The sequence below is a fragment of the Bufo bufo genome, chromosome 4 (assembly GCF_905171765.1).
Source record: "Bufo bufo chromosome 4, aBufBuf1.1, whole genome shotgun sequence".
NCBI lineage: Eukaryota > Metazoa > Chordata > Amphibia > Anura > Bufonidae > Bufo > Bufo bufo.
In genome coordinates, this window is record NC_053392.1 from 34166912 (window position 1) to 34182911 (window position 16000).

General features: G+C 45.1%; 1 protein-coding gene across 1 annotated transcript; it reads left to right on the top strand.

The window, feature by feature from the left end:
* The first annotated feature begins 7848 nt into the window (after positions 1-7848).
* On the top strand, positions 7849-14395 carry LOC120997129 (oocyte zinc finger protein XlCOF6.1-like). Its single transcript, XM_040427083.1, has 4 exons — positions 7849-7922; positions 10891-10994; positions 11860-11960; positions 12358-14395. The coding sequence occupies exons 2-4, from the start codon at positions 10933-10935 to the stop codon at positions 13314-13316; spliced, it is 1122 nt and encodes a 373-aa protein (XP_040283017.1). The 5' UTR covers positions 7849-7922; positions 10891-10932; the 3' UTR covers positions 13317-14395.
* The last annotated feature ends 1605 nt before the right edge of the window (positions 14396-16000 follow it).

A 16000-nucleotide genomic window follows, 5' to 3' on the forward strand; every position in this document is an offset into this window, starting at 1 on the left:
CACTATAATGCCCCCCAGTAGTAATAATTCTCCTTATAATGTGACAGTGCAAAAATACCCCCCTTGTAATGCCCCCAGTTGAGCTAATGTCCCCATAGTGCCCCCCATAATGTCCCAGTATAAAATACCCCTATATAGTGCCCCCAGTAAATTCCCCCATAGTGCTCTCTCCCCCCCTTCCTGCTAGTGCCCCCCATAATGTACCAGTATAAAATGCCCCAGTAGATGCCCCTCAGTGTCCGTCCTCTGATAGGCTGCCGGCCTAGTGTCCCCCATAATGCCCCCCAATAATGTGCCAGTAAGTTTCCCATAGATGCCCCCCCATCATGTGCCAGTATCAAGTGCCTCTCTCCTCCCCCCCCACATGTCCCAGTATCATAGTGCCATCTCCCCCCCCAATGTGCTAGTATCAAGTGCCTCTCTCCTTACCACCCCCATGTGCCAGTATCATAGTGCCAAACCCCCCATGTGCCAGTATCAAGTGCCTCTCTCTTCCCCCCATGTCCCAGTATCATAGTGCCATCCTCCCCCCCCCCCCCAAAAAAAAAGTACCAGTATCAAGTGCCTCTCTCTCCCCATGTGCCAGTATCATAGTGCCAAACCCACACATGTGCCAGTATCAAGTGCCAACCCCCCCCACATGCCAGTATCAAGTGCCTCCCCCCCCATGTCTTAGTATCATAGTGCCATCTCTCCCCCCCCCACAAAAAAAGTGCCAGTATCAAGTGCCTCTCTCCCTCCCCCATGTGCCAGTATCAGGTGCCAACCCCTCTCCCCCCCCCCTGTGCCAGTATCAGGTGCCTCTCTCCCCCACCCAGGTGCCAGTATCAGGTGCCAACCCCCCTCCCCCCCCAGGTGCCAGTATCAGGTGCCTCCCCCCCCCCCCATGTGCCAGTATCAGGTGCCAACCCCCCTTCCCCCAGGTGTCAGTATCAAGTGCCTCTCTCCTCCCCCCATGTCCCAGTATCATAGTGCCATCTCCCCCCCCCCACAAAAAAAGTGCCAGTATCAAATGCCTCTCTCCCCCCATGTGCCAGTATCAGGTGCCTCTCTCCCCCCCATGTGCCAGTATCAGGTGACAACCCCCCCTCCCCCCCCCAGGTGCCAGTATCAGGTGCCAACCCCTCTCCCCCCCATGTGCCAGTATCAGGTGCCTCTCTCCCCCCCATGTGCCAGTATCAGGTGCCAACCCCCCCCCCCCAGGTGCCAGTATCAGGTTCCAACCCCCCTCCCCCCATGTGCCAGTATCAAGTGCCCCCCCCCCCGCTCCCCCCATGCCAGTAACAGTCGGGTATTAAAAAAATAATAATAAACACTTCTACTTACCTCCATGTCAGCGATGCGATGCAGCCTCTTCCTGTGTCCCGCCCTGTATTGTGTCCCGCCCTGTATGTCCATATATGGAGTCAGTGCTTGTATTTCAGAAAAGTTTCGGCTGGTATTCAAACCCACGACCCTCTGTATCAGAGGCAAAGCACCTAACCACAAGACCATAAGAGCTGCCTTGCTGCTGACTGAAAAAATATGAGACTTCTACTGTTATAGCTGGCTAAGTGTACATCTATACACATGACAGCTGCTCATATATAGAGATATAGCAGAGCTGAGTGTGCTGGTGACAGCTGTAATAAAGAGATAAGCAGTGCTGGGTGTGTTTGGGGCAGCTGTCATGTGTATAAATGAACACTAGCCAGCTATAACAGTAGAAGTCTCATATTTTTTTCAATCAGTTGCAATGCCTCCTTTATGGCTGTGAGGGTAAATGCTTTGCCTCTGATACACTGATACATTGGAGGTTGTGACACATCAGGAGACTTTAGGAGACAGTAAGATTAGATCACATTAGCGAGGGGGCCTGGTCAGCCGCTGCTGCTGTGAAGGGGCCCTGAACATTAAGACAAGAATCGATATTTAACTAACTTGAAAATAAACTGTCACACACGCTGCCGGGCGCCGGGCCCCGAAGCAGCTGCTTCCCCTGCTTCCCCGGTAGTTACACCACTGGTTGCCGGAAAGGTTTACTGCGAGTAAACTAGAGATGGGAAGTTCGGATCTTTCACATGAATCGGTTCATTTGAATCAGTTAATTCAAATGAACCGATTCATGAATCGTATCTTCAGTTCATTCGCTGAGCTGACAAGAAGCAAGTGAACCGAAGCTAAGGTTGCGCAATGCGCATGCGCGGATGCTTCGATTCACTTGCTGACTCGCTGAGTCGGCTCTTGGTCTGAGTCAGGAAGTTTATTTTTTAAAACCCTGTGTGTAATTATCTACCCCACTGTAGGAAAAAAACAAGCATCCAGGGGGGGTGAATTTAACACTGGGGTAAATAATATAATTAAAATAGAGGGTTAAATGTGTAAATATATTTTAAAAAAATACATCTCTCTCAATAGTTCTATAGCTACTGAATGAGACAGAAGAAGGGATGCCTTTAACATATATATCTCCTTGAGAAGCCAATTTGACCCTAGAGGGTTAATTCAACCTGTAATCTAAACTCTGTGTCATCTGTCACTTTCTCTTCTCTCTGCTCTGCTATCAGTAAACCTTTCCGGGATATATTTGTTTCACATGCCGGTGTCGGGAGCCGCTATCTAATAGCGGGAGACTCCCTGAACGCCCGGGAGACTTGAGATCCCTGGCTTGGGCTTGTATTAACTTCAGCTATTTGTTCAGGAGACTCCCAGATGGTCTGTTTGGTGTCACGTTCAGTAATTTGTTCTGCTCTTGATTCCAGTGATGTCATCACACCATCTTCAGATCCTCAGTGAAAGTCAGAGGCTGCGTGCCAGTGGCGTACCTCCAATAGAGGCAGACCCGCAGCTGCTATGGGGCCCCTGGGGGAAGGGGGCCACAGTGGAGGATAGGCCACGCCCATTGATTACACTTATATAGCTAGCTACCTGTGAGAGTTGAATATAGGATGTGGAGAAGGATTTTTGGTGATGTCATCACCATGTAACCTTGCAGGAAGCCAAGCATAGCAAGCAGCCAAGTCTGGAGACCTTTGTGATTGTCATTATCAAGTGACCAGTGCAGGAAATCAAGCATAGCAGAGCAGGCCAAGTCTGAAGGACCTTTGGTGATGTCCATCAACATGTGACTCAGTGCAGAAACCTAGTGAAAGACCTGTCGGATTTGGCTGTGAGGGGGGCGGAGCTTCTGTGCTGTGCCTGGAGGAGAGGTTATTGGTGTCCTAGGATAATCCATATAACAACTTAGAATTCTGGGGAGTTGTAGTTCTGTCCTATTATATCCCATTCCATGTCATTTCAACTTATGCCCTAGTACAGTCTGGCAATGCTGGGAGTTGTAGTTCTGTCCTATTATATCCCATTCCATGTCATTTCAACTTATGCCCTAGTACAGTCTGGCAATGCTGGGAGTTGTAGTTCTGTCCTATTATATCCCATTCCATGTCATTTTAACTTATGCCCTAGTACAGTCTGGTAATACCTGGAGTTGTAGTTCTCTCCTCTTGTACCCCCTCTCTGTAAGGTATACTGATGCTCCATAATAAGTCTGGCCATACTGGGGGTTGTAGTTATTTCCTGTTAAAGCTATCACCTAGTACAACTGGATGATGCCCTATAATAATCTGGACATGCTGGGAGTTGTAGTTCTCTCTTGTTAGCCTGGGTTCCAATCACCGTTTAGTTTTCTGTTTTGCGTGCAGGACTTTTTTCCGTCTAAAATAACAGAAATGGAAATGGCTGAAACGGATGCCAAATGTGCAGAACTGATGCTTGAAATCAATTTTTTTCTTTATTTTTCTGTTCTTCTGTTGGTTCAAAACTGCAGAAATTTGAAAACGAAACAGTGATGTGAACCAGCCCTATACTCTCTCTGTGTAAGGCTACTTTCACACTCGCATTTGGGCAGATCCGGTCATGAATCTGCAAAACGGATCCGTTACAATAATACAACCGCATGCATCCGTCATGAACAAATCCGTTTGTATTATCAGTAACATAGCACAGGACGGATCTGTCATGAGCTCCATTGAAAGTCATTGGGAGACGGATACGTTTCTATTGTGACAGTATTGTGTCAGAGAAAACGTATCGTCCTGACACACATATGTAAGTCAAGGGGACGGATCTGTTTTCTCTGACACAATCTGGCAAAATAGAAAACGGATCCGTCTCCCAATGACTTTCAATGGAGTTGATGACGAATTCGTCTTGGCCATGTTACAGATAATACAAACGGATCCGTACATGACGTTTGCCTCTGCATCGTCAGGCGGACACCAAAACGCTGCAGGCAGCCTCCAGAGCGGAACGGAGACTGAACTGATGCATTCTGAGCGGATCCTTATCCATTCAGAATCCATTAAGGGCAAAACTGATCCGTTTTGGACCGCTGAGCCCTGAACGGATCTCACAAACTGAAACCAAAAGTGTGAAAGTAGCCTTATATCCACTTGTATCCTATAATAACAGTCTGGACATGCTGGGAGTTATAGTTCTCTCCACTTTTACCTCTTTCTGTGTTGCCCCCCCTATTTTCAATAATAACAATCTGGTGATTATGAAACTTGTAGTCCCTTGTCACTATTATGATGTTCTGCAGCAGCTGATGTGTGTATTAGGAGGTTCTGCAGCAGCTGAGGTGTGTATTGATGCTCTGCAGTAGCTGAGGTGTGTATTATGAAGTGCTGCAGTAGCTGAGGTGTGTATTATGATGTTCTGCAGTAGCTGAGGTGTGTATTATGAGGTTCTGCAGCAGCTGAGGTGTGTATTATGAGGTTCTGCAGCAGCTGAGGTGTGTAGTATGAGGTTCTGCAGCAGCTGAGGTGTGTATTATGAGGTTCTGCAGCAGCTGATGTGTGTATTAGGAGGTTCTGCAGCAGCTGAGGTGTGTGTTATGAAGTTCTGCAGCAGCTGAGGTGTGTATTATGAGGTTCTGCAGCAGCTGAGGTGTGTATTATGAGTTTCTGCAGCAGCTGAGGTGTGTATTAGGATGTTCTGCAGCAGCTGAGGTGTGTATTATGAGGATCTGCAGCAGCTGAGGTGTGTATTAGGAGGTTCTGCAGCAGCTGAGGTGTGTATTATGAGGTTCTGCACCAGCTAAGGTGTGTATTAGGAGGTTCTGCAGAAGCTGAGGTGTGTATTAGGAGGTTCTGCAGCAGCTGAGGCGTGTATTAGGAGGTTCTGCAGCAGCTGAGGTGTGTATTAGAAGGTTATGCAGCAGCTGAGGTGTGTATTAGGAGGTTCTGCAGAAGCTGAGGTGTGTATTAGGAGGTTCTGCAGCAGCTGAGGTGTGTATTAGAAGGTTATGCAGCAGCTGAGGCGTGTATTAGGAGGTTCTGCAGCAGCTTAGGTGTATTATGGAGTTCTGCAGCAGCTGATGTATGTATTAGGAGGTTCTGCAGCAGCCGAGGTGTGTGTGTGTATTAGGAGGTTCTGCAGCAGCCGAGGTGTGTACTATGAAGTTCTGCAGCAGCTGATGTATGTATTAGGAGGTTCTGCAGCAGCTGAGGTATGTATTATAAAGTGCTGCAGCAGCTAAGGTGTGTATTAGGAGTTTCTGCAGCAGCTGATGTGTGTATTAGGAGGTTCTGCAGCAGCTGAGGTGTGTATTATGAAGTGCTGCAGCAGCTAAGGTGTGTATTAGGAGTTTCTGCAGCAGCTGATGTGTGTATTAGGAGGTTCCGCAGCAGCTGAGGTGTGTATTATAAAGTGCTGCAGCAGCTAAGGTGTGTATTAGGAGTTTCTGCAGCAGCTGATGTGTGTATTAGGAGGTTCTGCAGCAGCTGAGGTGTGTATTATGAAGTGCTGCAGCAGCTAAGGTGTGTATTAGGAGTTTCTGCAGCAGCTGATGTGTGTATTAGGAGGTTCCGCAGCAGCTGAGGTGTGTATTATGAAGTGCTGCAGCAGCTAAGGTGTGTATTAGGAGTTTCTGCAGCAGCTGATGTATGTATTAGGAGGTTCCGCAGCAGCTGAGGTGTGTATTATGAGGTTCTGCAGCAGCTGAGGTGTGTATTATGAGGTTCTGCAGCAGCTGAGGTGTGTATTATGAGGTTCTGCAGCAGCTGAGGTGGGTGTTATTATGAAGTTCTGCAGCAGCTGAGGTGTGTGTTATTAGAAGGTTCTGCAGCAGCTGAGGTGTGTATTATGAAGTTCTGCAGCAGCTGAGGTGTGTATTATGAGGTTCTGCAGCAGCTGAGGTGTGTATTATGAGGTTCTGCAGCAGCTGAGGTGTGTGTTATTATGAGGTTCTGCAGCAGCTGAGGTGTGTGTTATTATGAGGTTCTGCAGCAGCTGAGGTGTGTACTAGTAGCTGGACTGGTTGGTGGAGGCCCTCTAGGTCGAAGATGGTGGAGACCAGAGGTACATACCCCTTTTTCCAGCCCTGATTGCTGTTAGCGGCACAGTCACGTATGGAGAAGGCTGTGCAATAACACCGGCTGCTATCACTATTATGGGGGCACCCGGAGAAAGGGGCATGTGACAAATTTCAGCAGCATCGTCCCCATCTGGTGCTTCTTCCTGTGAGCACAATTAGTAGACTTGCAATTAAGACTCCAGTCTGTCACTTTCTAATATCCTTTGTATTTCACCCCCCCCCCCCCCCCCCATTCAAGATCTCTGCTTGCTGTCTGCAAATTAGGACATTCGCGTTTACCTCCAGAGGCCACAGCTAAATTCTCACATAGTAGATTTCTGCACTTTTCTCCTTCTGCAGAAACAACCCCATTCAGGTGAATAGAACTGATCTTCAGTCTCAAAAATGTATGCAAGACATCTGCAGAATGTGTGCTTCTCACAGCTGAGGGTTTGTTACATTCGCAGCCTGGGCTTCAGAAGGATACATTGCACTGCGACATTGTAGCCAATGAAGAAGATGATTGTAACTCACTGACACATTGTAACAAACCCAGCACTAAGGACGATTTGAGCCTCTGCGTGTCAATAAGGATTCGATTCAACCACAGCAAGCAAAGATCTTGAAAATGGTAATGAATTGAAACAAAGTTTCGCTAGGCACGGATTATGCATCATTTACGTTGATTTCTGCTGACAGTTCCTTAAAATTTAGGGCTAAGGTGTAACTTTCCCCTCTTATTAGTAAGGGAGGAGATTTTGGGGGGGGGGGGGGGGGTCCGTCCGCAGCACCCACTGCTGTGACCTGATGCTGCACACATCCATGATCCCTGAGCCTGGTGACATGAAACTACAACTCCCACAATGCCGCAGTCAGGGAGAGCATTGTTTGGCATCTGGTTCCTGGGTTGGGTGGTCCTTCCTTTCCCGACACATGCACCATTCAGTATTCTGCCTGCAGACTCGGGGGACCGCATATACCCTGGAGCACTGCATACACTGTAAGTGAGGGAGGGGGTGGGGTGGGCGCAGAGATAGAAGGAGCCTGCACAGAGGGGGGAGGGGGGATTAACCAGTGCAGGTCCAGAGGGGAAGAGCAAGGTGCACAGTTCCTGGCTGCGGTGGGCACTGCAGATGCTGCTCCCCCGACTCTCCCACATCTGCTTAGAATTCCTCCCGTCCGGCTGCAGCTCCTTTATTATGCAAAGTTAATGAGAAGTTCTGCCTTTGTGCAGTTTGGGCTTTGCACTGGAAAACGTAGATCCTAAAACCGTAGGCTGTTGGGGCATGCTGGGAGTTGTAGTTTTGCAAGTGTCAAAGGCCACTTACCAAAGCTAGATGGGCTTTCAGCAATAGGGCCGTGGAACCGCACACAGTTCCGTAATGGCCCAAGGTTGTAGATTGCAGGTGACTACTGCCCCTCCTGCACACCGCATATCAGGGAAAAATGCTGTGGTTTTTTTTTTGTTTTGTTTTTTTGCTGCATTTCATAAAAAAAAATTTTTTTTTCATCAGGACGTGAACATTTCCTATCCCTGACTGTAGAGGAGCTGGATCCTTCCATCGTATTAATAGGACAAGAATCTATAGTGAGCATTTTTCTTTTCGGGGTAAAGGGATTAAAGGGGTATTCTGGGTAGACAAAGGTTATTCTCTACATTAGATGGGTGGGGGTCCTACCGCCATCACGAGAATGGGCGCAGTGTACCCCTCCTGCATGGACGGAGAGACTGGTCATTTTTATGGGGGCTCCAGAGAACATCCTGGGTGGTCTGTAGCAGTGAAGGGGTTAGTGATAACATCCCTGGAGCTCTGGAGCAATGAAGGGGTTAGTGATAACATATCTGATAGTACGAAAATAATTCACTCAAAAATCAGCCTCCTTGAGCAATGAAGAACTTGCCCCACTGCTTCCCCCTCCCCCTTGAATGACAGAGCCAAAAATCTCACCCGGCCTGTCTGTCTCGCACCTGCCCCATTGCTCCAAGTAGCAGCGCAGGTGCTGACTGTGCATGAGCCGATACACCTCCGGGGGTGCTCATACATAATCAGCGCAAGCACAGCCGGCATCAGCGCTGCCTCCGTGCCTGCCCCGCTACTCTCATCAACAGCGCAGGTGTGAGATTGACAGGGACAGATGAGATGTCTGGTCCTGGTAATCGGTGGCGAGTCTCTTGAGCGGTCAGGCCAGGCTGATTTCTGAGCAAACTCGATTTGCATTAATTGATTCTCTCTTCATTAATCCGTGGTGGTCTATAGCAGCGAAGGAGCTTGTGATGACATTCCTGATAGCCTACAAGGGTTAGTGATAACATCCCAGGTGATCTATAGCAGTGAAGGGGTTAGTGGTAACATCCATGATGGCTAAGGCATGGAAAAGGTTAGTGATAACATCCCTGGTGGCCTATACCCCTGGATGGCAGTGAAGGGGCTAATGATAACATCCCTGGTGGTCTGTGGAAGTGAAGGGATTAGTGATAACATCCCTGGTGGTCTAGGGGATGGAAGGGGTAAGTGATAATATCTCTAGTGGTCTGAGGAAGTGAAGGGATTAGTGATAACATCCCTAGTGGTCTAGGGGATTGAAGGGGTAAGTGATAACATCCCAGGTGATCTATAGCAGTGAAGGGGTTAGGGGTAACATCAATGATGGTCTAGGGCATGGAAAAGGTTAGTGATAACATCCCTGGTGGTCTGTGGAAGTAAAGGGATTAGTGATAACATCCCTGGTGGTCTGTGGAAGTGAAGGGATTAGTGATAACATCCCTGGTGGTCCAGGGGATGGAAGGGGTAAGTGATAATATATCTGGTGGCCTAAATGCCAGTGAAGGGGCTAATGATACCATCCCTGGTGGTCTGAGGAAGTGAAGGGATTAGTGATAACATCCCTGGTGGTTTAGGGGATTGAAGGGGTAAGTGATAATATCTCTGGTGGCCTATATGGCAGTAAAGGGGCTTATGATAGCATCCCTGATGGTCTGAGGAAGTGAAGGGATTAGTGATAACATCCCTGGTGGTTTGGGGGATTGAAGGGGTAAGTGATAATATCTCTGGTGGCCTATATGGCAGGAAAGGGGCTTATGATAGCATCCCTGATAGTCTGATGAAGTGAAGGGATTAGTGATAACATCCCTGATAGTCTGATGAAGTGAAGGGATGAGTGATAACATCCCTGGTGGTTTAGGGGATAGAAGGGGTAAGTGATAATATCCCTGTGGGGCTATAGTAATGGAGAGGTTAATGCCTAGCAGCACCATATTGTAAGATGTACTCCGTCTCTCTGACTTCTGCATCCCAGAATGTAGCCAGATGTATCGGACTTGTGATTCGCTGATCTGATTGATCCATGCACTTTCACCAATTTCCTGCCATAAATACTTAAAAATATGGCACATGTTGATTTGTCACTTGCATTGGGGACTGTACACGAACCAACCCTAGGCCTCATGCACACGGCTTTATTGTGGCTTGTCATATGGCGCCTTTAGTGTGTGGATTTTATATAGGGATACCTTGTCTGATCCTGCTGATGGCGGATTCATGGAATTTTCCTACCACTGATATACAGTACAGACCAAAAGTTTGGACACACCTTCTCATTCAAAGAGTTTTCTTTATTTTCATGACTATGAAGGCATCAAAACTATGAATTAACACATGTGGAATTATATACATAACAAACAAGTGTGAAACAACTGAAAATATGTCATATTCTAGGTTCTTCAAAGTAGCCACCTTTTGCTCTGATTACTGCTTTGCACACTCTTGGCATTCTCTTGATGAGCTTCAAGAGGTAGTCCCCTGAAATGGTCTTCCAACAGTCTTGAAGGAGTTCCCAGAGATGCTTAGCACTTGTTGGCCCTTTTGCCTTCACTCTGCGGTCCAGCTCACCCCAAACCATCTCGATTGGGTTCAGGTCCGGTGACTGTGGAGGCCAGGTCATCTGGCGCAGCACCCCATCACTCTCCTTCATCGTCAAATAGCCCTTACTTTCAAAGTTTTCCCAATTTTTCGGCTGACTGACTGACCTTCATTTCTTAAAGTAATGATGGCCACTCGTTTTTCTTTACTTAGCTGCTTTTTTCTTGCCATAATTCAAATTCTAACAGTCTATTCAGTAGGACTATCAGCTGTGTATCCACCTGACTTCTCCTCAACGCCACTGATGGTCCCAACCCCATTTATAAGGCAAGAAATCCCACTTATTAAACCTGACAGGGCACACCTGTGAAGTGAAAACCATTTCAGGGGACTACCTCTTGAAGCTCATCAAGAGAATGCCAAGAGTGTGCAAAGCAGTAATCAAAGCAAAAGGTGGCTACTTTGAAGAACCTAGAATATGACATATTTTCTGTTGTTTCACACTTGTTTGTTATGTATATAATTCCACATGTGTTAATTCATAGTTTTGATGCCTTCAGTGTGAATCTACAATTTTCATAGTCATGAAAATAAAGAAAACTCTTTGAATGAGAAGGTGTGTCCAAACTTTTGGTCTGTACTGTATGTGGATCACTTCTTGGAGAGTTTGGCTATTTTATACTTTCTCCTCTTTAGGAATCCTATGCGTGACTGTGAATCGGAGAGACTGCAGCGAGGATGGCTGGAGCATCACACTACATAATCCATGACGAGAATTCGTCTGACTCTGATGTCTGCTGGTAAATCCATTCTTCTATACATACAGTATATGCGGAACAGTAGTATCTCCCATGGCCCATAACTGTCAACCAGTTACCCTATGACAGTAGCAGCCTAATTGCCTCCATAGGGATTTCAGCCACCATACCCTTTCTGCAACAGTGACCCCCACTTGAGCGTGTCAGCAGCTGTGCTCCCATGCAACTACACCCTCATAACAGTAGCCACATGCCATCATAATAATGAAAGTAATAGTGTCCACATAGCAATGACCAGGTTAGTAATGTAAAGACCCATCCGTCCACTGCGCACCTGTTTTGCAGCTAGTTACCTCCAGCAGAAACAAAGGCTTGAGCAGGTTGAGATCCAACAAGGTCGATCCTTCTATCTATGCGATATCTGTTGTTGGGGGACAGTTGGTGCACATTAGATAGCCAGCTGGTCTCACTGAATTTTGCCAGTTTTCATCTAATGTATATCACCAGCTTAATAGTGACCACCACATTTCTTTTATAAATAAGAAAGGTCATCAAAATGGAGTCTAAATAGATGTTGTAAAGTTCTGAGCATCTTCTCAGACTTTTGGCTATAAATGCATGAGTTACTGTCTTTGGAGCAGTCAATTATTCCTTCTTTAATGCACATGCTGGTCCTTTTGATGAAAGGCTGGCATCAAGAAACCCAGTGAGATGACCCAGAGGTTCCTGCGTGGCTAGTGTAGATCTTCGGGATTCCACCTCTAACCTTTTATGATCTCATGCTAAAGATCCTATGATCTCTTTCCTCTTTGGGCTTTATGCCATTCTGGATATAAACTTTTGTTTACTCTATGTTCATCTTTTTCAGAATCTCTGATTTACTCTGTCTTGTCTTTCTTTTGATAAGGTTGGGTCCTGAAGACTTGGGTCATCTGTCTGATTATAAAAGAGAAGATGTGTGGGATGTCTATTCTCATGAGAGGTCTTTCAAAAGAACATTCAGTTCAGGTGAGTCTTCCTCATCAAGTTCTAGTGATTAGTTACTGAATTTTATACTACTCAAGTGGTGAAGAGATAGCAATCACACTCAGGCCTCGATTTCTGAGAGTTCCCAAAGACCCCTCTGCCTCAGAAGAAGACACCAGTACTTTAAATGCCACATGGTTTTCAGGGTATCCTCTTAAAGGTTTTGAATTGGGGCCAGGAAGGTCTAGTTACCCCTCTGATACTACATAATATAAAATCCAGTTTGGAGTAGTCCACCAAAAGACCAGAGAGTTCTCTAGTGGGCCTAGCAAAGGAGAATACCATCTTCAATGAAAACATAATCAGTAATTTATGTAAATTCATGTTTTTAAGATGTATATACTGTATGTAAAAAACATTTTTTATTTCTTCCAAGCAGATGAAGATGTAAGCTGCATAGATCTGTACGAAGACGTTACATCCATCAACCACCAATCAAATTTACAAACCAAATCCAACCTCAGACATATGGTTAGCAAACGTGGGAGAAGAGCTTACAAGCCTCGTGAACGAATACAAAGTTCTGATAGGTCTTCCCCTGAAAAGTCAATTGCGAGAGAAAGAAGCACCATTGATTCTGCTGGGAACATTACATTAATGACAGAGACCATCTACAAATGCAATAACTGTGATAAAACGTTCTTCACCCGATCAGGGTATCGGAAACATCAGAGGAACCACTCAGAGGACAGTAGTCTTACCTGTAGTGAGTGTGGGGAGATTTTCAAAGACTTGACAACATACAGTCTCCATAAAGAAGCTCATGAGGAAAGAAAACCATGGTCTTGTACAGTATGTCACAAATGTTTTCGGCTTCAGTCCCACCTGAACAAACATGAAAGAACCCACACGGAAGAAAGACCCTACACGTGTAACATATGTGGAAATTGCTTTGGTCAAAGTTCCAACCTTACTACTCATATGAAGACCCACGTGGGAGAAAAGTCATATGCATGCAGTGAGTGTGGGAAGTCTTTCGCTCGTAACTTTGAGCTGGAGGCCCACATGATAGTGCACTCTCAAGAGGTCTTAGCTTTCTCAGAATATAAGAAAGGTTTCCAAAGAAGCTTCCACCAGAGGGAGGTAGAGAGATATACCTGTTCCGAGTGCAACAAGTGTTTCAGCAGCAATTCTGATCTGATTTTGCACCAGAGAGATCATACTGGAGATAAACCTTACTCCTGTGTTATATGTGGGGAAAAGTTCTGCAGTGCGCCAAGTTGTTTGAGACGCAAGAAGACGCAGTCTGGGGGCAAGACTTTTCTATGCGGTGGCTGTGGGAGAAACTTTAGCAACAGGGACAGTTACACAAGTCACTCATGTGTTCTCATAAATTAATGTCTTCTGTTGGTGACCAATTTCATTCAAAATGTCTCCACTTATTGACCTTGTTGGGGGTAACGTAATTTTGCACTGATATACAGTAGAATTACAAATTGATCATAAAAAACTCTCAACGCGGTGCAAATCTCAACCCTAACGTGTCCATACACATAAAACTAAAGTCGAAAATGCAGAATAACAACCCTAACAAATGTATGTCAGGTGTATGTCTCTAGTAGTAGACTCTCTTTGGGTCACCAATGAACGATCACGCCATGAAAGATTACTTGTCCTTCAAAAACAAGCATCTGGTAATACATCAGATAACTCATCTGGTGTAATTGAACAAATGTAACGCTGTGTCTCCTGACCAACTGTTCACAAGACGTATGTTCATTCAATGGTTGTTCAACTAACTTCTATCCAATGTGTATGGCCACCTTTAATCGTCAAGGCTCTTTCCAAAGAGAGGTACATCGCAGTATGGAGAGAGGAGGATGAATTTTACACAACTTGAAACTTCATACAAATCCAAGCTCCTCCAATTTTTATAAGTTTTTGAAATAATGAGATGGTTTTAGCATGCATAATGTTTACCATTTGTTATTTTTAGGTTCTGTGACACATGATAACACAATCAAGGCTTCTTGGCAGATGGAGTTATCCAACAGGCTGGTCAGTTAGCCTTATAATAGACAATATTATAATAGGGACAACTTATATGACATTGAGTTCAGTGTTGTATCGTCAACATTGATAAACTTCTTGTGGTATTGTAGGACTAAAGTTCACAGCCAGATAGGGTTCTAGAACATAGTAGTTTAGAACTTAGTACTAGACAACAGCCCAACCATCCTAACCAAATAAGGTCAACCTCCACCACTCAAGAACCAAAATAAGACTTTTTATGGGGTAAACCATTTTTTTCTACCCTTTACTGCACATGAGCACTGATAGCACATATGGCTAATGCTTTGTTACACAAGATCCAAGTCAATCCTCAGCTCTGGACCAAGGTACCTTCTGTGGTTTCTATGTTCAGTAGAGAATGTACTTGTTGTATGTTCACAATCAACAATAAAGAGCTGTGTATGCAATGTGAATGGACTGTCGAACTTTCATGTTCACAAAACTTGATGGTTGTGGTCAATATCTACATGTAGGGCACATAGTCCATGCATTGCCCAGAAAATTATGGAACATAGGGTTGGATTAACCAAACGGAGCTAGAGGATTCTCCGGTGGGCCGAGACTCTGACTCAGTGATGCTTAAGTAGAAGTTGAGCCCTGGTGCTTGATGGAGCCTGAAGGCTCCATTGTTACATAAGAAATTATGAATGACATGTGGTAGGTGGGCTCCCTCGTAGAGATGCATTGGTGCCAGGTTCAAGTTATACCTCTGTAAAATGTCAAAAAGTTATAATTTTTTTTACTACCATTATTTGGATGTTAGGTTGTCAGCCACTGGCTTGATCTTTGTGGCTCTATCATATAATTAAACTTCCAGGATAGTCAGTCCATGACATTCTCACACCATCACACTGAACATGGTGTATGACTGCCAGCAGACAACTATTCTCAGCAGGTTCCTCCCATTAGTCTCTTGTACAATGATTGGGAAGCGCAAGAACCAACCACACAAGTCCCTTCCCTTAATGGAGTGAACCACTACAGGAGGCGAAGGTGTAGCACACTCTCCTTTTATGTAGACACACTTACCACCAAAATCATCTTCAAAATCTCCAGTTGGGACCAGGTTACATTCATGTAGAACCCACGCTTAACAAGGTTCTAAATTGGTTGCTGCTGTTTTTCAGTTTTCTTCATGGCTTAGAACAGTATTTTGTCTATCCATGGGTGGGACATTTTTTATCATCAGGAGAGACAACACCTTTTACCCAAATATTACACTTGGCAGTAGGTGTTACTGATAGTCCAATGAATTGAGGGAGGGAACCTCCTTTCTAGGTCCTTTACGGTTGTTATACAGAAATAGGAAAAAGGGAATAGTTTACACGAAGGCATGAGGATAATCCTATCAATGGTTCTGTAAGGGTGCACCTTCTGAGTTCATGGGGACACAGCATGCAGCATATTTCTCTATGGAGTACTGTAAGTGGCATACTTGCACATTTTGAATACAACCCATTAATTTTATTGTAAGGTCTGCCATGTCTCATCTATAACTTTGTTATTTTTAATTGGGTGCCACCTAGAGATGAACGAACCGCTCAGAATCCGATTTGGGTTTGATTCAAGTCAGAATTGATTCAACCCAAAATATAAGTTCTCCAACTGGCCTGAAAGTTTGTGTATGGCACTTTGAGGTCTCCTAGGACTATAGGTATAGGTATTTTTTCAATCTAGTATTTTTTTTTCATTCTAGTCTCACTTTAAAAAAAAACTTTATTATATACAGTACAGACCAAAAGTTTGGACACACCTTCTCATTCAAAGAGTTTTCTTTATTTTCATGACTATGAAAATTGTAGATTCACACTGAAGGCATCAAAACTATGAATTAACACATGTGGAATTATATATATAACAAACAAGTGTGAAACAACTGAAAATATGTCATATTCTAGGTTCTTCAAAGTAGCCACCTTTTGCTTTGATTACTGCTTTGCACACTCTTTGCAGTCTCTTGATGAGCTTTAAGAGGTAGTCACCTGAAATGGTTTTCACTTCACAGGTGT